The 25,810-nt window shown below is 36.5% G+C and overlaps 1 protein-coding gene and 1 pseudogene across 1 annotated transcript in view; one reads left to right on the forward strand and one right to left on the reverse strand.

The window, feature by feature from the left end:
* Window positions 1-893: 893 nt before the first annotated feature.
* Window positions 894-1,522, reverse strand: LOC136319181 (arginine-fifty homeobox-like; annotated as a pseudogene).
* Window positions 1,523-2,991: 1,469 nt separating this feature from the next.
* GFRAL (GDNF family receptor alpha like) overlaps window positions 2,992-25,810 on the forward strand; it is an 81,914-nt gene continuing 59,095 nt past the window's right edge. Inside the window, 5 exon segments of the mRNA XM_066252569.1 lie at window positions 2,992-2,997; window positions 7,610-7,722; window positions 19,450-19,598; window positions 20,634-20,768; window positions 23,792-23,936. Of these exon segments, the coding sequence (XP_066108666.1) occupies window positions 2,992-2,997; window positions 7,610-7,722; window positions 19,450-19,598; window positions 20,634-20,768; window positions 23,792-23,936 (548 nt within the window).

Consider the following 25,810-nt stretch of genomic DNA (forward strand, 5'->3'; position numbering starts at 1 on the left):
GAAGGAAGACTAGTTTATTTTTTTGCATGTATCCGTCCAATTTTCTCAACACCAATTATTGAAGAGACTGTCTTTACCCCATTGTATATTTTGTACCCTTTATTATAGGTTCGTTGACCACATAGACATGGGTTTATTTCTGTGCTATTTCTTTCCATTGATCTATGTGTCTGTTTTTATGCCAGTGCTATGTTGTTTTGATTACTATGGCCTTGTAGTATAGTTTGATATCAGGCAGTGTATTTCTTCCAACATTGTTCTTCTTTCACAAGATCACTGTTGCTATTTGGTGTCTTTTAGGATTCTATATAAATTTTTGGATTATTGATTCTAATTCTGTGAAAAGCACTATTGGTATTTTAATAAAAATTGCAATGAATCTATAGATTGCTTTGTGTAGTATAGACATTTTAATGATGTTAATTCTTCATACCTATGAGCACAGTATATGCTTCCATTTATTTGTATCTTCAACTTCTGTTTTCTTTTTTTTCTTTTTTTTTCCAATTTGGTATTTATTAGTATTTTGATCAGAGAAATTCAAAGTCTAACATACTGTTGTAGTGGTTCTGGAATTCCAGGTTGTTACTTAATTTTTTTTAAATTGGTTTTAGAAAGGGATAGGAAGGGAAGGAGAGAGCGCGATTGATTTGTTTCACTTGTTTAGGCATTAATTAGTTGATTCTTGTATGTGCCCTGACCAGGAATCAAACCTATAACCTTGGCATATCAGGGCAATGCTCCAACCAACTGAGCTACCCAGCCAAGGCCTCCAGGCTGTTTCTTAGACTGTAGGCTGAAAGGTCTCAGCTTGTCATACTGAGTGAGGTTTGCCTAAATGATAAACCTAAAGTTACATCAGCAAAGATGCTGAGAGAACAACCCTTTTCTTTCTAGCTGGGGCCTGTGGGTGAGAGGTACTGATCTAGAGAGTGGAATGAGTTGGAGGTTTCATCCTCATCAGGAAAACTGTACAGTTCCATGATTTGCTCTATGTCATAGGCATCAGGGAACAAAGTAGGAACTGTGGCCACCAGACTCTCCAACTGAGGATCTTACATGGGACTCTCAGTGATGACGGAGTCCCATGCCAAGCTTGAAGGGCCTAAGGGCTGAGGTGGAAGGGAGCTATAGAAATCTGAAACAATAGCAAAATAAGAATAAGGACTGGTTGACGTTGTGGCTGGAAGAATCTGGTTTGGTCGCTTTAGTGGTAGCTGCTGCTGCTTCTTCATTTTGACTCATCAGTTCCCGAACCAAGTCTTTATTGTTGACTCCGGTAGGTTGAGTTTCAAAACAAGTTCCTTCTGAAGATTTTTATCTGGAAACATCGTGTGGCTAAAGACAGCCTCCACTGTTCATGCTGCGCATGCATTAACGAGGTGCGTTTTTGGTGCTTCTTCCATGTTGTGGGAGCAGCTGGATTCTGTGGTATCAAGTTCATGTTGGAATCGTCCATGTGGTTAACCAGATTTGGCTGGGGATTCTCTGTAGCCATTCTGTTCATCAGAGATACTGACATCTGGGATGAAAAGTTATAATTAACTCTGTGTTGTATTACATCAATGTTGTTACTACTCATGCAGATGTAGACAAAAGAGTAAGTATGGGTAGTCCCAGTGGCCCCTCTGTTTATCTGGGCACCAGAGAGCTGCCTTGGTAGGTGTGGTATGTGAGTCTCCATTTGTATTTTGTCCTGGCCTCACAATGACACCTGCAGAGCACTCCTCTCCTGGCTGGGTTCTGGCCATGCTGGGTTTCCTTCAATTCAGCCATGAATCCCCTCGGAGTGCCCATTTTCAAGCCTGCTGGATGTGTCCCTCTGAAAAAGCAGTTTCTTTGGTGTCTTCTCTTGGTGAAAATCCTCAACTTCTGTTTTCAATGTCTTAAAATTTTCTAGTAAAGGTATTTTATCTTCTTGGTTGAATCTATTCCTAGGTGTTTTTTTATGCATTGGTAAATGGCATTTTCTTCTTAGTTTCTCTTTTTGATATTTTATTATTAGTGTAGCAGAGAATGGGTATTTTTAACTAGTTGACAGAAAGCTCTGCTTGTTAGTATCAAATAATTAATACTGGTTATAGTAATAATAATAATGCCAACAAACATTAATGTGATTTTCTTTATTCTGTTTCAGTGGTGCAGAGGCAGAGCTCTTTTGATTCGGGATTGAAATATTTAGTGTATTTAAGGATCATAAATTGAAGTCATCTGAGGATAATAAAGAATGTAAATAAATTCCCTACCATAGGCTTCAGGATGGGAGATAAGAAAGTGAAGTTAGGAGAGTAATGATAGAATAAAAAATTCTTGGGGATTATGTTGAAGTATAAGATCATAACAACAAGGAGAAACAAGATTTGGAAACAAATAAGATTAGTGTTGTTGGGAGGTGTGGCAGATGGTAATCATTCAAAGATGGCTGCACTGGTATATATCCAGTTCCAGATGCTGTTTTTACAATGCTGTCATGACATTCCTCCATTAGGAGGTGGAGTTCTATGACCCTTTCCCTTGAAACTAAGTAGACCGTTGTCATTCCCTGAACCAAAAGAATACAGTGGAAATGATATTGCAATATTTCAGAGGCTAACTCACAAAAGGCAGCATTGGCTTCTTCTGGCTTTCTTATGGGGCCAGAGCCATGGGAGACCTGATCTAATCCTGGAGTTACTATGCTGGAGTGACCATGTGGAGAAACTACACAGAGACAAAGACTGTCCAAGAAGTACCAGCTGTTCAAGGCTTCACAATTTGGGCACCAGACACTTGGTGAAGAAGCTTTTGAGGTGATCCTTCAGATATAACTCAGAACATCAAGAGAGACCTGAGCCAGAACCTTGTGGCCAAGCCACTTCCAAATCCAAGACCCAGAGAAAAAGGAAGCTATAGTAAACTGTTATTATTGTTTTAAGGCACTAAGTTTTGAGGTGATTTTTATATTGCCACTGATGAATCAGAGACATGGAGAAAAAGGCAAAGTAGGAGAAAATGGAGGTGAGTAATAAAAGAAAAGAGAAATAAAAGAGTATGCTGCAGAAAAAAGGCAGTGGAATGGCTTTCAGAAGCAGAAGTTTGTTCTGAGCTCCTTAATGAATGAAGGGTCAGACTACATGGACAGCTTCAGGTTCGAGTACTATTAATCCCAGGCTCCATTTGTAGTAATTGTACTATTAGGAAATTATGACTTGGAAATGAACATTATATCAACTGAGAAGTCTATAATAGGAATGGAAAAATAAAAACTGTTGGAAAAGTTTTTCATGATAGTTCTATTAAGGAAACAAAGTCCTTTTTAGGAAGCAATTAAGGAAAAGTGAAGATATGATAATCTGCTTAAAATAATATAATATATTAATAGTTCCTATAAAGCAGCAAGCAGATATAGAGTATGGATGACAGATGAAAATTAAAAATAACAGCACAACGGGGAAGAGAGCGCTAACCTCAGATGGGTGCTTCTAGTTTATAGACAGAGGACTATAGGAAAGAGCCAAAGTTAAATTATAGCTGTGACTCAAACACTCACTTTAATTTTTTTTTGCAGTAAATAAAAGTGCATTAGGTGTGGAACAAATATAATTTATATCTCCAATATCTCTCCCTTGTCCTCATATCCTTCCACAGGTATTTCCTCAGTTCTCTGTTCTACTACAGAAAATTTCCTTGAAAGAGGAATAACCTATTATCGGAAATTCTTCTACTTTCCTTTTATCCTGAATCCACCCCAAATAGGTTTTCACACCCCAAAGTTCACAAATACTTTTATTATTATTACTGATGACCTCCACATTGCGAGCTTAATACTCTATTCTTGTTGTACTTGAGTTATTAGTCTTTGATGACTCCCTTCCCCTTGAAACACTTCTACTTGGTTTCTATGATGCTCTGTTCTCAAGGTCTTCCTTCTGCTTCATTGCCACTTCTCCCCAGTTTCTTGTCATCTTTCTAATCTCATATTTCAGTGTACCCCAAGGCTCCCAACAAGGCTTCCTGCCTTCACCTTAACTCCCTGTAGTCTGTTCTCCACATAGCAGAAACTGTGATCCTTTTTTAAAAAAGTAAATCAAATTCTGTTATTACTGACTTCAGTGCTCTACAATGGTTTCCCATTTTATTCAAGTAATGATCATAATAATAATAATAATAATAATAAATCAAAGTCCGTACTGCAAACCTACAAATTCTCACATGATCTGGCCACACAGCCCATCTGACCTCATGTCCTATCATTTGCCCTTTGCTCACTCCAGCCAAGCCACGGGGGCCTAATAGCTCATCTGTAAAATTACCCAGCACTCACCCATCTCAAGGTTTTGCACTTGCTCCTCCCCTGCTAGGAGTCTCTCCTCTCTTGTTCTGCTGAGTGTCTTATTCCTTCACCTACTTACCCTATATAAAATAGTAATTCTGTGGCCCACAACTCAGACATTTGGTGACTCATTTGCCCTCCCTTATTTTTCTTAGACTTACAGGTATCTAGTATAGATGGTTTTTATTTATTTATTTTTTATACCTTTATATCCCTTCTAGAATATATGAGGGTAGAAACTATGTCTCTTTTATTACCTATCTCCTAAATGAGAGCTGTGGCTATAATATAGTAGGTGTTCAATAAATATTTGTTGAATAAATAAGTGAATATTAGACTAAATAAAGTTTAAAATATCCCCATAATAAAATATTAGGTAGACATAAATATGACAATTTTGATACTGACATGTGGACACAGAGAGGTGTTTATGGTACACTGTTAAGGGAAAAAAATCAAATAATAGAACAATATGTGGGCCCAGAATGGTGGCTCAGTGGATAGAGTGTGGGCTCAGTGTATGGATGTCCTGGAATCGATTCCTGGTCAGGGCACATAGGAAAAATGACCGTCTGCTTCTCTTTCCTTCTCCTTCTTCTCCTCTAGCAGCCAGTGGCTTGATTGGTTTGAGCACTGGCCCTGGGCACTGAGGCTAGAACAGGTGGTCTGAGTGTGTCAGCCTCAGGCACTGAGGATAGCTCAGTTGATTGGAGCATCAGCCCCAGTCGGGGTTGTGCAGTAGACCCTGATCAGGGCTCATGAAGGAGTCTGTCTCACTATCTCCCCTCTTCTGACATAAAAATTAAAAGAAAAAAACAGTATCTGAGTATAATGTTAAAATATATTTGTAAAACTTATTTGTATATTTGTAAATATACCTAGAAAAAAACTTGAAAGTTAAATATCGATTCTCAGTATCATTTATCACAGGAAGTAAAATTACATATTATTTTTATTTCCTATTTATAATTTTCTGTATTTTTCAAAATTTTAACAATGATTATAGATTTACTTGTACATTTACAAAAGACAACTGAGTAATTTCCACATACAGAAATAAAAGGCACTGAGTGGAAAAATGTTTATTTTATGTGCTACTAATGAAATTTGGGTTTCTGTTTTAACATTTAGGATTAAGAAAGTCTGACTATTTTAAAAAAATTAATATTTTATATCCAAGAAGTGAATGTAGAATTTTAATAGAAATAACTGAAAATTCAGGATACATACTTTCACTCTCTTTATTTACATTATTTTTATCTATGCTTTATTAATAATAATGTGCATATGTACATATATAGATTATTAAAAAGCTTAGGAAAAATTTAGAATTATTATAATTTTCCTTCACATTTGCAATCAGAAAAATAAGACGATTTTAACATTTTCATGTACAGATATAATGGTCCTTTAAACGTAATAAAAATATATATATGTAAGATGATTTAAAGAAAATATATTGAAAGGTAAATAGTGGCTATCTCCTAGTGCTGGGGTCGGGAACCTATGGCTCATGAGCCAGATGTGGCTCTTTTGATGGCTGCATCTGGCTCACAGACAAATCTTTAATAAAAAATAATAATAACATTAAAAATATAAAACATTCACATGTATTACAATGTATTCATTTCCTACCGCTCATGATAATGGTTGCGGGTGGCTGGAGCCAATCACAGCTGTCCTCCGGGACAACACCAAATTTTTATTGGATAATGCATAATGTACATGGGTCATTGTGAGGTCAGGAAGTAAACTTCCCTCCTTTTAATCAAGTAGTCAGCTAGCTAATTGCAGAAACCCTTTTGACAAAGAAGATGGCTAAAAAAAGAGATGAAGAATATCGTAGTTTTCAGCAGGAATGGACAGAGGAATTTGCCTTTGTGGAGAGAGCAGGTTCTGCAGTGTGTCTAATATGCAATGATAAAATTGCATTGATGAAACAGTCAAATATAAAGCGGCACTTTGACACATGCCATACTACATTTGCATCAAATATCCAGTGGGGGAACAGCAGGAAGAAAGCATGTCAAGAGCTACTGTGCAAAGTGCAAGCTAGTCAGCAGCAACTCCGTGTTTGGACCCAACAAGGTGACTGGAATTCGGCTAGCTTTGCTGGTGCTTTAGCAATTGTGAGAAATGGAAAGCCATTCACAGATGGTGAGTATGCCAAAACATTTATGCTTGATGTTGCCAATGAAATTTTTGACGACTTTTCAGATAAAGACAAGATAATCAAACGAATAAAAGACATGCCTCTGTCAGCAAGAACTGTTCGTGATTGTACCATCATGATGGCAAATCTAATTGAGGCAACACAAGTGAAGGACATAAATGCAGCACCATTCTTTTCTCTCACTTTGGATGAGTCAACAGACATAAGCCATTTATCCCAGTTCAGCATGATTGCAAGGTATGCTGTCGGTGACACACTACGTGAGGAAAGTCTTGCTGTTTTGCCTATGAAAGAGACAACAAGAGGGGAGGATTTATTCAAGTCTTTCACTGAGTTCGTTAAAGAAAAAAATCTACTGATGGATAAACGTATTTCAGTGTGTACTGATGGTGTTCTGTGCATGGTGGGGAAAAACAGAGGATTCGTAATGCTTCTTCATGAACATGAAAAGAGACCCATCCTAAGTTTTCACTGCATCCTACATCAGGAGGTGCCTTGTGCTCAGATGTGTGGCGAGCAGCTTGGTGAGGTGATGTCGCTGGTCATTTGGGTGGTCAACTTTATTGTTGCCTGAGCTTTAAATGATTGCCAATTTAAAACACTGCTAGATGAAAAAAAAATAAAATAAAAAAGCACTGCTAGATGCAGTTGGGAATGATTATCCTGGTCTGCTTTTGTGCAGCAATGTGCCTTGGTTGTCAAGAGGGAAGGTGCTCAGCTGTTTTGCGGCTTATCTGAGTGAAATCTGGACTTTTCTTGAAATGAAAAATGTCGAGTATCCTGAGTTAGCTAACACTGAGTGGCTCCTGAAGTTCTACTATCTTGTGGACATGACTGAACATCTGAACGAGCTCAATGTGAAAATTCAAGGTGTTGGAAATACAGTCTTATCCCATCAACAAGCAGTGTTTGCATTTAAATACAAGCTGAAACTCTTCATTGCCAACATTGAAACAGGTAGTTTACTACACTTTGAAAAACTGGCAGAGTTTAAAGATGTCTGCACAGCAAGTGACCCTGTTCAACATCTTGATCTCCAGCAGCTAGTGGGCTTTACATCTAATCTCTTGCAGTCATTCAAAGCACGCTTTGGAGAATTTTGTGAGCGCACTCATCTTTTTAAGTTCATCACCCATCCACACGAGTGTGCAGTGGACAGCGCCGACCTGAGTTACATCCCTGGTGTCTCTGTTAGAGATTTTCAGCTACAAGCTGCTGACCTGAAGGCCTCAGACATGTGGGTGAATAAGTTCAAGTCACTGAATAAAGATTTTGAAAGACTTGCACAATAGCAAGCAGAGTTGGCGAGCAAACACAAGTGGGGAGAAATGAAAAACTTCAACCAGTGGACCAGCTGATTGTCAAAACTTGGAACGTGCTTCCCATCACATACCACACACTGTAGCATGTGAGTATTGCTGTACTGACAATGTTTGGCTCTACATATGCATGTGAGCAATTTTTCTCACATATAAAGAACGTTAAGACCAACCTATGATCACATTTAACGAATGGAAGTCTCAATGCCTGCATGAAGCTTAACCTCACCACTTATCAACCAGACTACAAAGCCATCAGTAAAACCATGCAGCACCAGAAGTCGCATTAATGGTAAGAAATACTTTATTCATTATTGGTTAGCAACAGCATAACAACGTTATTAAAAAGAATTCAGAGGCCCTGGCCGGTTGGCTCAGCGGTAGAGCGTCGGCCTGGCGTGCGGGGGACCCGGGTTCGATTCCCGGCCAGGGCACATAGGAGAAGCGCCCATTTGCTTCTCCACCCCCACCGCCTCCTTCCTCTCTGTCTCTCTCTTCCCCTCCCGCAGCTCCATTGGAGCAAAGATGGCCCAGGCACTAGAGTGGCTCTGGTCACAGCAGAGCGACGCCCCGGAGGGGCAGAGCATCGCCCCTTGGTGGGCACAGTGTCGCCCCTGGTGGGAGTGCCGGGTGGATCCTGGTCGGGTGCATGCGGGAGTCTGTCTGACTGTCTCTCCCCGTTTCCAGCTTCAGAAAAATAAAAAAAATAAAAAAAAAAAGAATTCAGAGACTTATTGTACTTTAAAAGTGTTGGTCTTACATAAAATGCACACATTTACTTGTATTTAGTGTTAAACATATTGTGTGGCTCTCACGGAATTACATTTTAAAATATGTGGCATTCATGGCTCTCTCAGCCAAAAAGGTTCCCGACTCCTGTCCTAGTGATTTAAATACAAATATTTTCATTTGTTGTTTTTGAAATGCTATACTTAAATACCAAATATTTTACAGAGGAAACAAAATTTACCTTGAAAAAAAAAAAGAAGATAATTTAACCATTATGATCTTTTTCTAGTAGCCTTAGCCACATATTAACAATAACATGTTGTTGTTGTTTTTTGTACTTTTCTGAAGCTAGAAACAGGGAGAGACAGTCAGACAGACTCCCGCATGCGCCCGACCAGGATCCACCCGGCACGCCCACCAGGGGGTGACACTCTGCCCACCAAGGGGCGATGCTCTGCCCCTACAGGGCGTCGCTCTGTTGCGACCAGAGCCACTCTAGCGCCAGGGGCAGAGGCCAAGGAGCCATCCCTAGCTCCCGGGGCCATCTTTGCTCCAATGGAGCCTCGCTGAGAGAGGGGAAGAGACAGAGAGGAAGGAGAGGGGGAGGGGGTGGAGAAGCAGATAGGCGCTTCTCCTGTGTGCCCTGGCCGGGAATGGAACCCGGGACTTCCGCACACCAGGCCGACGCTCTACCACTGAGCCAACCGGCCAGGGCCAACATATTCTTATATATTATTGTCATACATCTCTCCCCTGGGATGTACAAACCCTTTCTCCAATATTTCCTGGGAAGAATTATCTCCTAAAAATTGTTGTCTATAATTCAACCAAAAGTTGTCCCTATTCCCAATCATTTATTTATCTGAAGGACAATGTCTGCACCATGTGCAGATGATCTAATTTCAAAGGCTACTTTATCTTATTATAAAAGGGAGAAAATAAATGTAAATATACTATATGGTGCTTTGAGGTTATCTGGTAATCTCCATTTAATTATAAATTTACCAAACCAGCAGATATTTTCCCACCATGATGATTAGAATGTGCAGTAGACTCTAATATTAACATGATATGGGAAGCAGAGAACACAGAGTTAGGAAAACAAACTTTAAAGGAATTCAAAATATTTTTCAACAGTTGGTCTTGTTTCTGTTTTTAGAGATGTCACAAATTCCTAAAACTTAGATACACTGAATAGATGTTCCAGAGAAAGCCAAAGCCATTATATGGAACTGCTGTTTCCATTAGGAATATTAGCTACTTTGTAGACAAAACTTTCCATGGCATATATTGAACTCTTTTTTTTTATTTATTCATTTTTGTAGAGAGGAGAGAGAGAGGGAGAAAGAGAGACAGAGAAAGAGAAAGGGGGGGAACTGGAAGCATCAACTCCCATATGTGCCTTGACCAGGCCAGCCCAGGGTTTTGAACTGGCGACCTCAGCATTTCCAGGTCGACGCTTTATCCACTGTGACACCACAGGTCAGGCCATATTGAACTCTTATGATTAGCCTAATTGTAAATGATGTTCTAGAGTAAAATTATTTAAATTATCTGTGTCAAATCAAAGAATGTTATTAGTATGTCAGAGTTACAATATTTCTCAAGAGCTCGGATTAATAATTACCAAAATTTAACCTATAAAATCAGTAAAACAGAATCCTGGAAAGTTTTAGCAGAAAGAGTAGCTTTATTGAGTGCCTTAATTTACCCAAAGAAAGAACAAATGTGTCATATACCTCATTATCATAAAAAGTGATATCTGGGGACTGTTCTCACCTGATGTTATTTTGTAGTCAGGTTATGTATAATTAATTATAGGACTAATCCTCCATAATCTAAATCTTTTTTTTGTGTGTGTGTGACAAAGACAGAGAGCGAGACAGAGAGAGAGACAGACAGACAGGAAGGGAGAGAGATGAGAAGCATCAACTCTTTGTTGTGACACCTTAGTTGTTCATTGATTGCTTTCTCATATGTGCCTTGACCTGGGTGGGGGGGCTACAGCAGATCGAGAGACCCCTTGCTCAAGCCAGCGACCTTGAGTTCAAGCTGGTAAGCTGCGCTCAAAACAGATGTGCCTGCGCTCAAGCTGGCATGGTTTAGAACCTGGGTCCTCTGCATCCCAGTCTGATGCTCTATCCACTGTGCCACCATCCTGGTCAGACCTTAATCTAAATCTTTCATCTACCAACTTTACCTTGTCGGCATGCCTACTAGATGGGAATTAGATTTCTTTTTATGAAGAAAAAATTGGCAATATGATTAACATTTCCATTTCTGTGATGTTTTTAAATGTTCATGAAGTCCTAAATGATAAATCCATTTTTGATCCTATTAGATTGAGAGCCAGACCTCATACAACAATAATCACCCACAGCAATGCTCTTTCATGGAGCTGCTTTGATCCTCTTGGCCATAGCCAACCTATCTTCCCTGGCAACTGTAGAAACTGTTACTTCAGTATAACTTTTGAGTTCTTCAACGGCTAGTGTTACATTGTATATAGAGCATTGCATTTTGAACAAAGAGCCTCAGTAAATGACAACAGTTGACACCTGGATGCCTCCTTCTCCCCGTTTCACTTCTATCTCTTACATTGTATATAGAGCATTGCATTTTGAACAAAGTGCCTCAATAAATGACAACAGTTGACACCTGGATGCCTCCTTCTCCCCGTTTCACTTCTATCTCAAATGGTCACCAGATCCTGTAAACAGCTTGGATCTACCAGCTCCTCTCCTTTGTCACTATTCTTAGTTCAAGCGTTACCGTACCTCTCCTAAATTACTGAAATAGCTTCATAACTGGTAATTATCTTTATTTCCAATCCGTCTTCCATAGGAGTGCTCAGTCAGTTTTTCAAAACACCAACCTGGTTGCTTTTTAAAAAAATCCTCACTGATACCTTCCCATTTCTCCGTGGATAAACTCGAGTCTCCTTGATAAAGCATAAAACACTCCTCATATTGTGTTTGCTTATCTTTTTTTCCCTCCCACCCTGAGTTTCAGTGATATTAGTCATTCCGAAGTCTCAGAACATGCCTCAGAGTCATGTCTCCATGCTATTTCTCAGTTTCTCCCAATCCTGACTTTCAAGTCCCCTAACTCACGGCCTCCTCACATCAGTTTATTAGGGAGGATACTAGTAGGCAGTTCAGGGTGAGGTGATTACATACACCATTGTGTTGACCTAGTTTTTCTTTTCTAGTGAGAATGTGTGTGTGTGTATATGTGTTTGTGTGCATGTGTGTGTGTATACACATACTTTCCAGAGCTATTTTAGGTTGACTCTAAATGGGAGGCTGATTAGATTTTTATGTTTCTCCTCCGGATAAGTATCTTATGAAATTTAAGTAGAAGAATATGGTGTCAATGCAGGGGTGATTGGAGAGGAAGTCAAATATTATTAAACATAAGGTAGTTTCCTTATTTTTATACCAAAAAAATAAAATGTCTACTATATAATTGTTCACTGATTTACTATGCTTTTTTTTTCACCAATTTTTTCCTTCTTATTTTTTTTTTTACATTTGTAATTTCAACTGCACCCTTTTTTATCTAATCTGTGAACAAGGGACCATTCCTCATTTTGTTTTTGCACAGAAGGATGAATATAGTAGGCTCTCAGTAAATATTTATTGAGTGAACACCTTAGTGCCTTTTGCCCCGTTACAAGGTATGAGGTCGTGTGCACTTCATTTTTTTCCTGTTGTAAGAAAAATAAATAAACGAATGCAATCAGTGAGTTTTGAATAGGGGTTCTGGAAACCTTGGATGCCTTGCTGGACACTCTGAGAAGTGATGGCAAGGGCCAGTGAACTGAGGTTGGGCCTTCCTTTCCCACCCAGATTTCAGCCAAATCAGCTTGACTTTCTTCTGTTTTATTTAGTTGTTAATAACCTATTCAAAACAGAGGTATATTTAAAAACCTCATACTGATCATCATTGTCAGCTATTGGAACTGATGATTTTGTCATTTCCTTCCACCTCTAAAATACTCTGATTCAATAGCTGATTTTCATTTGAGTATTTGAGTTGAAAGTACTGTTTTTGTTAACTTTAGAATAAATTTGATTAATTTGGCAGGGCTATAAATTTATCTGGGATAAATTGTATTCTGTTTTTACTAAACTGTAACTGAAATTCAGTGCTTCTTGTGTGGCCTTTGTTGTCAATAGAAATGATAGATATTTTTATATGACACTGCATTTATGGAAATTATCCCACATTAGCACTCCAGCTCATTACTACATTGAAATTACATATTACTGAGAGACCCCTGGATCTTGATATTTACTCTGTAAACAAGTAGTGTATAAAATTAGTTTCTCACAAATTTGTTTTTTAAACTATTTTGATAAATATATTTAAACATGGTTAAGTTCCTTTGTAATCCTTAAAAAATGGTATGTTTAAGAACAATCATAAAGTACGGAGAAAGGGGGGTGCTGAAGGCATAATGAAATGGTAAAAATTTCCCTGATTTAGATGGTGACACAGCTAATAATTATTAGTTTGGAATAAACAGTCCTCTGACCACAGATGCTTTCTGCACCTGTGAGTTCTAGGCCTCAGCAGCTGTACCTATTTGGCAAAGATTAACCTCATTCACCAGTGTCATATGTCCGGGTTCTTTGTATCTTTGTACTCAATTAAGTCATAACTATAGCACTCAGAGCTCATCAGCTCTCTTCTCACTGAAGGAAAGACATTGCCTGAGAATGAGGCTGACTCAGAAGAAACAGCTCAAGGACAGGAGGGGGAAACCCTCAGGCCCATAATACAAGGCTTGAAACATACCAGAAATCAAATCTACACCTGGACTCTTCCACTAGGGGAGGCTGTTGGAGAGGTCAAGAAGAGGGTGTGACTGCCTGTTGACCCTCAAGCTAGACTCAGCAGTTGGAGGCTCCTCACCCCCTCCTCTGTCTTTGGAAGGTACATCCTGTTTACAGTTCCCACCGGGAAAACCATTGCAAGGACATAACCATGAGAGAATAATGTATTGTTGAGACCATCTGGATCGAACATGTGACCGAACCCATTAAATTTCTATGTACACTGTGAAGAATCTGGCAGACGGGTGCGGAGATCTACTAATCTTTCACCTATGACAAGCCTCGTCATAGGTACGTCCCCTTGCATATTAAACCTGCCACCTACCAGTCGGGAGCAGCCTGCTTCTTTTAGGTCTCTCCTTCTCTCCATATACGGGGGGCCAGTTCGTGAAACAAGAGCCACCAAAGCCACCTCTAGCTTAAGTCATTTTTATTTGGCATTCATATTTATCAAAATTACAATTAGCTTAGTAAAAGTTTTAATAACAAGTTTAATGACTCAGTGCCTTTAAAGGTAAACAATTGATTAGTTTTATGAAATTACAATTATTTTGTTACATAGCTATTAAGTCAGTAGGTGCAATATAACTGGGATTTGTTGAACTCTCTGATATAAATCCCATCTACATACTTAATATTTATACAACCATGAATACCATTAGCCCATTTTTACAGAGGAATGAAAATATATATAACTTCTGATGTAAAGTCATCTACCTATATTTATAAAAGAGAAACAGTGTTATAATTTTTTTTTTTTTTTAGGATTCCAGAAACTGTGTTTTTTCATTATGCTTTCTGGAAACAAAATATAACTTCTCTCCTAGTATAAAATAAACATGGACCATTGCAACCAACAACTTTATTATTGTATAGCTGTGTACACACAAATGCTTCTCTCCTATCTCAATAGTCAATTATCTATACCTATATTCCTAATATCTTGTCAAAACAGTATTTCATATCTCTTGAGCATCTGTCACAGAAAGTTTTTTGAGGGTTTAAAGTGGAAGCCTTGTGATGCCACTGGGAGATGATAAGTTCTGGATTCTTAGAGAAAGAACACAAAGTTGAGGAGATAAATAAGGCCCATCTAGGGCAGGCATTCCATTTTTGCTCTATCAAAATATTATAGACTGGGAGGCTTATAAAACAGCAGAAATAACTCAGCCATAAGAAATGATGACATTGGATCATTTACAACAACATGGATGAACCTTGATAACATTATACTGAGCGAAATAAGTAAATCAGAAGGAACTAAGAACTGTATGATTCCATACAGAGGTGGGACATAAAACTGAAACTCAGAGACATGGACAAGAGTGTGGGGGTTACGGGGTGTTGGGGAGGAGAGGGAGGGAGTTGGGGGAGGGGAGGGGCACAAAGAAAACCAATTAGAAGGTGACGGAAGACAATTGGACTTTGGGTGATGGGAATGCAGCATAATCAAATGTCAAAATAACCTAGAGATGTTTTCTCTGAACATATGTACCCTGATTTATCAATGTCACCCCATTAAAATTAATTTAAAAAGGAAATAAGTCTAAAAAAACCAGAAATATAAATTCTCACAGTTTTGGAAGCTGAAGTCCAATATCAAGGCACCTACATAGTCATGTTCTCATGAGAGTTCCCTTCCTCGTTCCACAGCTGGCCCTTCCTGGCTGTGTCCTCACAAGGTGGAAGGAAGGAGCAAGGGACCTCTTTGGAGCCCCCTTCTTAAGGTACTAGTTCAATTCATGAGGGTTTTATATTCAAACTTAAGCATCTCCCAAAGTCTCTGCCTGCTCATACCATCACCTTTGGGGTTTAGTATTTCAACATATGGATTTTAGGAGGACACAGATATTTATTTAGATAATAGCAATGCCTGTCATTGAAGCTAGGAGAGATGTAGTTGTCAAATGATGGGTACATGTGGGTGATTGCATTTCCAGTAAATCAGAACTTCTGCATCATGGTGAGGAGTCATTTCCTATACTGTCACTGTATTTGGAGGCTTTGAGGATCTGTAGCTTTAAGCATACATGGGTTTGTGGCGCACATAGAGAGCATTTCTTATTTGGGAAGATAAAGAGCACCAGTTAGATACTAGTAAATCTTGAATCTGCCATACATTTTTTTGGCTGCTTTGATGCCTTTTCTCCTTTTCCATAACCTCAAAAAAAAATTGTTTTGAGGAGGCTAATTAATAAAGTAAAAACTGAGCATGCTCAAGTGTCAAGGAAAGTTCTAGGATATACTTAGGTTTTTTACACCTTTTAGCATTCTAGTTGTAAGGAAAAAAGATTTTCATGAATGTACAGGGTTGTATCATTTCTCAGTATCTGGTTTGTGGGTTTTCTTGGAAGTATAATATCTGAGATCAGTACGCTCAGAATAAAATAATTAAATTTGGACATAATTTGGAAAGTTCACAGCTCAGAGAAGATTGGTGAGGAAATGGTAATATAAGAAGATGACTTGAATCAGTAATACTTTTAGAAAGCAAGAGCAGAAGCTGAATGCTTGTTCCAGACAGTTACTGGTAAGAAGGTGATTGGAGAAAATACATCTGCCTTTCTTCTAGGTGAATAGCCCAAGTTGGCCAGCATAATAGTCTTCCTTCTTCTGGGAAAGAGTTTTGCTTCTGGTTTATCTAAATTCACAACACCAATTCCTGATGCATGAAGACATTTCTATCTAACTTAACTGTCAATTAAGCTAATAGGGGGTTATAATGTGAAGTATCAATTACAATTTAATATTTAACATGATTTATTACTTTTTCAAAAGTGTACACTAATTTTTACTCATGTATAACTACAGAAAGTTTGTAATGTAAGAATTATATAATATTAATGTTTGCTTATGTTTTATTATATAGAATAATCCAGTTACTTTGAGTTATTTATTAGGATTTATGGAACTTCCATGTATACTAGAACCTTTTAGAACTGAAACCTTCCAGTATCTATTTACAAGTTAAAAGATGACAAATTGCAAATTATTATCTAATTATTAAATTAAATCAAAAAGTAATTAATTTAAACCATTCAGTTTTCCTAATTTTAAGGTGTTAATATTAAAAAAAACTAGGAGTTGTTTAATAAAATAAAATAACATCAAAGCAAATGCTTCACACATTCAGTTAGTTTCTGTGAACTAGAGATAAAGTAAGAATATATCCTTCTTATATTGGATAGTATACAGTGAATGTATTATAAGATATTGGTGAAAAAGAATTCTGCTTAAAGTAGAATTCATGAGATATACTGTCTTTGATATGTATGTTATTGCAGAAACTATTATATTTTCTTCAGCATTCAGTAGATTCTATAAATAGAACTGAGAAAAAAATGGATATTTATGATAGTAGCTACATATTTATAAACCACTCACTAAACCAAACCCAGTATAGTGTCTACACTAATACATATTGATGAAGAAGGGCATAATTGTGGGCAGGAGAATAACAAAGGTTATTTCAAATTATGTTGAACACAAAAGGATATTTAAAATAAATCAAGTCAAAGAAAATAAGGCAAGAAGGAAAGCAATTTTTTATATTTTTAGTTTTTCTTTGGTTTAATAAATAGTTATTTAGTGTTCCAAAATTTTGCTTTTTCTTTTATTTATTTCTAATAATAATTTCTTATTTCTGTTTTATATTATAAAGAGAATCTAGGAGAGTTTTACTTTTATAGATCAGGTAGCAATATAACAGAACACACAAAGTGAATCACAACCTCATTATGGCTCCAGCTGAAAAGGCAATGATGGTCTCTTGTTTTCAACTTTTACTTTTAGATTAACCTTAACAGTAGGTTGCATGAAAAAGGGAAATCATTTCCAATACTTATAGGGTCAAAACTGTGCATTTGATAGTTTTAACTGATATTTACCATAGTTCATTCTTCAAAATACTTATTTAACATTATCTAAATGGCTCTTGTGATGTGGAAAAGTCCAAAGAAGTGGGGGATATAGTGAATTATTAAAAGGGTATTTAATAACCTAATGAGCCTTTTATATCTTTAAGAGGGTGAATATAATATGCAATATTCTCCATCTTACTTATTTTAAAGTAGAACTTGTTTTTCACTGATTGTTTCAAGAGAATCCTTAAAAACTTCTGGATTAAATACATAGGCACAGTTAGGAATGGATAAAATTTTGGAAAGCTCAAGATATTTGAAGTCATGTGGGCCAAATCATTAAGATGTTTTTTCTAGTTAATTTAGTATTTCATCAGAGTGGAAGGTGTGAAAAACTATGTAAAATAAATAATCAAGTGACTTGTTTAACCTAAAGATTTAAATATAAAAGAAAATGAAAGAAATTATGAAAAGATAATAGGTAGAATTTTTTAATGGTTATTACATTAAATACTGGTGAAGTTTTTAATGCTATATCCAATCATCTCTAAATTGCTTAAGGGAGCTAATTACAAGATATAATGATCAATGGCAAATAATATTCCAGATTTTTTTTTTTTTTTTGTATTTTTCTGAAGCTGGAAATGGGGAGAGACAGTCCGACAGACTCCCGCATGCGCCCAACCGGGATCCACCCGGCACACCCACCAGGGGGCGACGCTCTGCCCACCAGGGGGCGATGCTCTGCCCCTCCGGGGCATCTCTCTGTTGCGACCAGAGACACTCCAGCGCCTGGGGCACAGGCCAAGGAGCCATCCCCAGCGCCGGGGCCATCTTTGCTCCAATGGAGCCTCGGCTGCGGGAGGGGAAGAGAGAGACAGAGAGGAAAGAGAGGGGGATGGGTGGAGAAGCAGATGGGCGCTTCTCCTGTGTGCCCTGGCCGGGAATCGAACCCTGGACTTCTGCACGCCAGGCCGACACTCTACCACTGAGCCAACCGGCCAGGGCTTATTCCAGATTTTTTATACCTTAAATTTCTGACATAAAATCCCAGTTTAGGGTGTTTTGCAAACTAGATTTAAACCATTAGCCTTGGGCAAGAATCTAAGTAGTTCAGTTTATCTTTCTTTAAGCTTACTAACCTAGAACAGAAGGTTAACTATTATAGATGAGGTTATCCATGAACATATAAAAACCCAGAAAGTTAATATGTCAATTTCTGCTCCAATCCCTCAATAACAAAATGTGACTGAGCCACACCCGTGACCCTAACCCTCAAATGTGGCAACCCAAGAAGTAGTACATATGATCTAATCATTTGTTTTATAATCTCTTAATGAGAAGAGATTTGGAAAGAGGTAAGATAAAGAAAAGATTGAATTGAAAATTATAACTCTATATTGTCACAGATGATTGATAATTAAGATCACCTATTTAAAACTTTAAGTAATTTTTTTTTGGGGGGGTGGAGAGAGAAACATCAACTTGTTGTTTTACTTTGTCATGTACCCACTGATTGTTTTTCATGTGAGGCCTGGTCAGGGCTTGAACCTGTGCCTTTGGGGTTGAGCCAAGGACCCCAGGATCTGTCAATCTCAGAGCTCCAGGACAACATTCTATCTACTGTGCCACTGGCTAGGGCTAAAGGTCTCAATTATAGTTAAAATAATACTTCTATAAATTTATAATTTTCATATTTTTCTATGAATTGATTAAGCAAGTGTCAGTTTGCATGCTTACAGAATCAATTTGAGTTATATGTACAATATACTAAATTAACATCCCTACTTTCTTGATATTTTTGGAAAACTTGGTGGAACTATTTCTCTTCTACCCAAAATAATTTGTGAATATTTATTTTAATTGAATATTACCAGCTATTTATGCATACTCATCTGTAAACAACTATTCAAGTTGGTGTAATTTAACATTCATTTATTAAATATCTATAATTGCTTCATTGTGCTTGATGAGGAGGATACAGTTATGAATTACCCTTAGTGCCTACCCAGTAAAACCCTAAAACCCAGTCATGGAGTCAAACACAAAAATGCACACTTTCATTACAGAGCAATAAATGCTATCATTGAGAAAATCTCAAAATTGTAGTGAAACAAATTAAGTGTATTAAATTCAATTTGGATGGTGAAAAAGGGGTGACCAAGTTAAGAGAAAGTTTTCATACAGGGGATAATTATTGTATTGAATCTTCAAGGACAAAAACACAATATCCCAGAGGAAAAAGAAAAGGAGTGCCTGCTAGGGACTATATAGCAAATGCTCAGAGGCATGAGACAGCGTGGGGATTTGGGAAACTATACGTGCTGGAGGATCTCCAGGTTGCACATGATGAAGAAGAAGAGGGTCGTGCTATGAGAGGCCATCCATAGGACGAAGCAGGAAAATGACAGGACTGGAATATTGCATTAGGCAGTGTAGGGTATATAAAGAACCTGTCTAAATAGATAAAACTGGAGACAAACTGATTAGTGAGTCAGTCGAATATTCCAGTGAGAGTCCAATATTCTAAATGAAATATGCAAGAATGGGTTATGGAAGAGTGATGTTCAGGATAGAAAAAGAGTCTATCACAAATCTCCAGTTTCTAGTTTGGGTGCCTATGTGAATGGTGGCATGGCTGATGAAGTAGGGTGGTCCATCAGGGAGGGTAACTGTGAGAACAGTATTAAAGATCTAGTTTGGAAGTGTGTTTGGAAGATTTAGGTAAGGGGTAACAGCATCTCTAACTGGAATACTAGAAAATAATGGGAGAGAATTATATATCTGAGAATTGTCAGTCTACAGATATTAGTTAAAACCACCCAGAAATAATGTGTTAAAATCAAAATGGGAAAAGTGTGAGTACAGAACCTAAGCTGAAAATATACATGAACAGAATTGTAAGAGCATGCTGGGAAGGATTCTGAGTGATCAGAAAATATCAGATGAGAAAGTATTACGAGAATAGAAGAGAGTATCTATTACCAAAGGAAAGAAGAGTTTCCGAAACAAAATACCAATAAAATACCCAATGATAAAAGTAGGCAAGATGAAGTCTTAAAACTATTAAATTTTATGTTTCAAAAAAAATTAGAACATTTTAAATAGCAGTTTTGATGGGGTAGCAGTCATAAAAATAAATAAGTTGAGAAATAAGTAGGCTATAAGAAAGAGAGAAAGCAAATTTAGATTATTCATTTTAGAATCTTATGTAGGAGAAAAATAGATCTAAAACTAGATGGGAGGTCAGAATGCATTCCAGTCTTGTAATGAAATCATCACATTTTGTTTTCCATAATCATTCTCTTTATCATTAATAACTTAGTTTTGAGGTAAGTAACTGCCATACTGTAATATCGCAAACTTGTTTTTGTTGTTCTATTATTGTTGTTATTCAAGCTATGGGGCTATGCTCAGAAAATGAATCCCCTTCTCAAGCCAATGACTGCACTTATTTCAGAGAACAGTGCCTAAGTGATGCAAATGGATGCAAACATGAATGGAGAATAATGGAAGATGCCTGCATTGTTTCAGGTAAAAAAAAAAATGATTTAAAATGCATTCAAATGATTTCCTTTTACTGAGATAAGAATAGGATTTGATACTTTCCTTCATTGTCTGGGGAACTAAGTTTTGCTCTAATTCTTGAATGTGATATTCGAGTGATTCACCTGCAATTGCTGATTATTGAATTATAGTTACAAAATAATACTCTTAAATTCCTTAATCACCCTAATGCATTGACATTATGGGAAGCTTAACACAAGGTTTCAGCCTATCTTTTCTACTTATTTCATTATATATAATGTAACAATTATATGCATGCTTCTCATAAGCATGGCAATTTTTTAAATAAACTTATTTTGTTTATATGTTAATATGTCAGTGATAAAATAGTGCAAATAATATTTGTGATGATCAAGGCATTATTATCTATTTGTATGTGTATAATATGCATTCTGTATTCTCACAACATATATAGTATTTTGCATTCCAACTGTATCAAGGAGAATTTAAAGTATATTATTATTTTTAAACTGTCCTACATTCCAAACATTTGAGGGGAGGCCCAAAGAGTAGAGAATGTGAGTACCAGAAAGTCACTTTACTTATTTGAAAGAAAAAATAATGTGTTCTAAATATATCAAGTAGCTGAATAAATATTGAATGAAGCATTGTAGGAAGACTCCATTGATCAGAAGTAGACAAATTGATTAGGCAGTGAGACATCACCCTAATAGTATTATGACAAAACTTTTCAAAAAATCATATTCTAGCCCTGGCCGTTTGGCTCAGCGGTAGAGCGTCGGCCTGGCATGCGGGGGATCCGGGTTCGATTCCCGGCCAGGGCACATAGGAGAAGCACCCATTTGCTTCTCCACCCCCCTCTCCTCCTTCCTCTCTATCTCTCTCTTCCCCTCCCGCAGCCAAGGCTCCATTGGAGCAAAGATGGCCCGGGCGCTGGGGATGGCTCCTTGGCCTCTTCCCCAGGTGCTAGAGTGGCTCTGGTTGCAGCAGAGCGATGCCCCGGAGGGGCAGAGCATCGCCCCCTGGTGGGCAGAGCGTCGCCCCTGGTGGGCGTGCCGGGTGGATCCTGGTCCGGCGCATGCGGGAGTCTGTCTGACTGTCTCTCCCCGTTTCCAGCTTCAGAAAAATACAAAAAAAAAAATCATATTCTAACATAATGATAATTTTATCATTCTGTATAATAAATATTAGAATACAATAAAACCTGATCAACTTTCTGGACTATCATCACAAGTAATACAAAAGGAAATTTAAAAATATATTCTCCATGACTCGCTTTATTTCGCCAGCCATTTCACAAAAAGCAAATTCTGTACAATTCATAACATTTGCCTAACAGCATATGCTTTCTCTACCTCCCAAAAGATGTCAGGTGGAGTGTGTTGAGTTCCGACAATGCCAACATTTAAAATCCCTACCAGCAGAGGTGGAGTAATTACAGAGGATGCAGAGGAAGGGAGAGAGATTTCCTTCTTTTCCCAGCCCTTGTAGGGAGAACAGAGACTGGCCATACTCCAAGGAAGCTTATGGTTTATTAATCCAAACATTCTGATTAATGATAAGGAAAAGACTTTGAAAGGCATAAATTGTTCAAAGTGACACAGTGTTTTTAAGTGAGAATAGAGGATAACAACAAAATACAATCTGGTATTTCATGAAGAGGCTCCTTGTAACATTTTATATAGCAAATTAAAATATCACATTCAATGTGTCATGAATTCGGGCATGTTTATTTCAGTATACAAATAGCAAGTCATATGTAGCAAATTGCAATATTTGCGTAGTTATCCCATGCATAACATTAAAATTAAAATATTCACGAATACACAAAATCTCAAGTACTTTAATTTAGAAAAATACAAAAAGAAAAAGAAAATTTGCTGGGTAGATGAATGAGAATAGCTTTTTAAATCAAAGCAGAAAATGAATTATTAGCAATTATGTAAGACTCATTATTTAATAATATTTATTGAGTGCTTTTTGTCAGAACTACTTCATTTTTCATGATAACTTTAGAGCTTCCTGTACATCTCTTATTATAATCTCAGAATAATATGTAAAATAAAATAGCAAATTAAGACAAATAATTATTGAAAGAGCTAATCATTCTGGTCACATTTTACTAGGGAGGCCTTGATTATTAATGAAGAGAAATAATTGGCATTCTAAGAGGGGACAAAGCTATTTTAAAATAAGAAAAATTTTAATTTATTTCAGAAAGTAAATATTGGGGGGAAAATAAAAGTAAAAAATATATTTTTGATTAAAAATTACTTATATGAACATCCTGCAGAAGCCCCAGAAAATCTTACTATAATAATGATTTATACACAAAAACATTGATACAGAAAGACACATGCAGACCCATATTAATCGCAGCATTGTTCACGGTGGCCAAGACATGGAAACAACCAAAAAGCCCTTCAATAGAGGATTACATAAAAAAGATGTGGTACATATATACTGTGGAATACTGCTCAGCCATAAGAAATGATGACTTAAGATCATTTACAACAATGTAGATGGACCTTGATAACATTATACTGAGTGAAATAAGAAAATCAGAAAAAACTAAGAACTTTATGATTCCATACATAGGTGGGATACAAAATTGAGACTAATGGACATAGATATATAAGAGTGCAGTAGTTACCAGGGGGGAGGGGAAGGGAGGAAAGGGAGGGGAGGGGGGACGGGAGGGACATAAAAAACAAATAAAAGGTGACAGAGGACAATTTGACTTTGTGATGGGTATACAAGGTAATTAAATGTCAAAATGATCTGCAGATGTTTTCTCTGAATCTATGTACTCTAGTTGATCAATGTCACCCCGTTAAAATTAATTGTCTAAATCAAATTAAAAAAAGAAGAATGAGTAAAAAATAAAATATTGTGCCTGAACCAACAAATGACTAAATAAATAAATAAATAAATAATGAGTTAATGAGTTATACAGATTAATATGTTAAAAGAACTTTGGTTACATTTTTTCAAATTAATATCTAGAGTGCTATATGTTTGACTGTGATATCCAGGTAAGCCCTGCAAGATGAAGGATTCATCAAGCTGTAACTTGGGCATCCAATCTTTAGTGGAAAGCAATTTCCAATTTAATGATTGTCTCTGCACAGATGACCTCAATTGCCCTGCTAACAAATTGCTTGGGAAAAAAATGTATCATCAGTGAATCAGGTAACACAGTATTATATAGAATATTTAAAGTCATGTAAAAGAAAAGTATGATTTTAAAATTAATCACAACTATGTAATTTTACATTTTTCATAATTTGATTAATTTTTCATGCAGTTTAAGTTTCTGTGAGTTATAGATCTTAGTATGTGCATAATATATTTCTGTAATTGCTAACCACAATTTCAGGCTTCATTCATCTATAATTCATTAGAATTTATAGATTCACTCATTCATTTGTGAGCTTATCGTGGCTTTGCACAAGACCTAGATGATAGAAGACAGATAAGGTATTATTTCTGTTAAAGAACTCAGGATCTCCCAAGGAAGATTAAAATACAACCACTTACATAGAATTAAACTTACTTTTGAATAGGAGCAGTTAATCATTTAATATGCATTTATTTCCTGCCTCCTCAAAGTGCCAAGCTAACACTAGTAGTCAAACTAGTCAATTATGGTACATAAATATTTACCAGGGGATGTGTCGAATCACATAGTTCTACAGCGATCAATTTCCAGATCCTTACTGTCCTTACATACTGTCTGAAAAAACGGTAAGCTTGGGAATATATCTGCTTTCAGAGCTCTCACCTCTTCTTTCATAATTAATCTTCTCCCACCTTATAAGACATAGGTTTTCTTTTCCTTTATCCCAATTGGTCTCACTGCTCAGCTTCTCCGATCATGCAGGGTGGTCTCATTAAACAATTTTCTGTTCCATGATCTTGCCTTTTCCAGAATTTCATATAAAGGAAATTATAAATAATGGAACCTTTTCAGCCTGCTTTCTTCTATTTAACATAATGCATTTGAGAGTCATCGTTTGTTCTCTTTCCTGGTGAGTAGTATTCCAGTATATGATTAGACCACAGACTAGTTCACCATTGAAAGACACGTGCATTCTTTCCAGGTTTTTAGAGATTATAAATAAAGTTGCTATAATATTCATAGGCAAGGTTTATAAAAATGTAAGTTTTTATTTATCTTGGGGAAGAAATTGTTGGGCCACATGATAAAGTTTATATTTAACTTTATAAAAAAAATTTTCATATGATACTTTAAATTTGATGGAGCCATGAATATATAACAGTTAAGTTGCTTCACATTCTCAGAGCACTTAATTTTTTTTTCCATTCTAATACATAATTAGTGGTCCCACACTATGATGTTAATTTGCACCTAAATAATAACATTGGAAATATTTCCACATGTTTATATGCCATTTTTATATGTTATTTGTAAAGTGTCTTTTCAAAATTTTGCCTATTAAAAAATTACTATGTATAAAGCACAAATATATATTTCTTAAACAGATATACAGTATATTTGTGGAATTGAATTTTTATGAAAAGTGGAGAAATTATAAAAAAACTCTAAAAAGGCTTAAGGGGAAAATAATGAAAAAGTTTGAGAAACACTTTAGGTACATTTTTTGGAGAAAAGATAAATTTATAAAAATTAATACAAGAGAAATGATGAATTATGTTGTAAATATTTTAAGTTACACACGATTTTTGTCAATCGTCATCAAAATATAATGAAAGGACAAAAGTAAATAATGAGGAAAGATATTTAAAAATTACTATTATGTAGTTACACAAATTATGAAAAAATGTTTTATATTTCAATTGTAAATGATTCAAGATTTTTTTGTCATAGCACTCAGGAAATAATTTTAAATGGTTTATGAAAGACTATAGCTATTGGCATACTTATGAAATATATGTCTATATTCTTTTCAGAAAACATTAAGAGGTCATAGGTACATTGATTTAATTATTTTTTAACTTTTTCTTTATTTATAAAAGAATTGTCACTGTCTTCAGAGTTGGCTTCACAATCAGATATTACACAA

This window comes from Saccopteryx bilineata, chromosome 1 (genome assembly GCF_036850765.1).
Source record: "Saccopteryx bilineata isolate mSacBil1 chromosome 1, mSacBil1_pri_phased_curated, whole genome shotgun sequence".
NCBI classification, from domain to species: Eukaryota; Metazoa; Chordata; class Mammalia; order Chiroptera; family Emballonuridae; genus Saccopteryx; species Saccopteryx bilineata.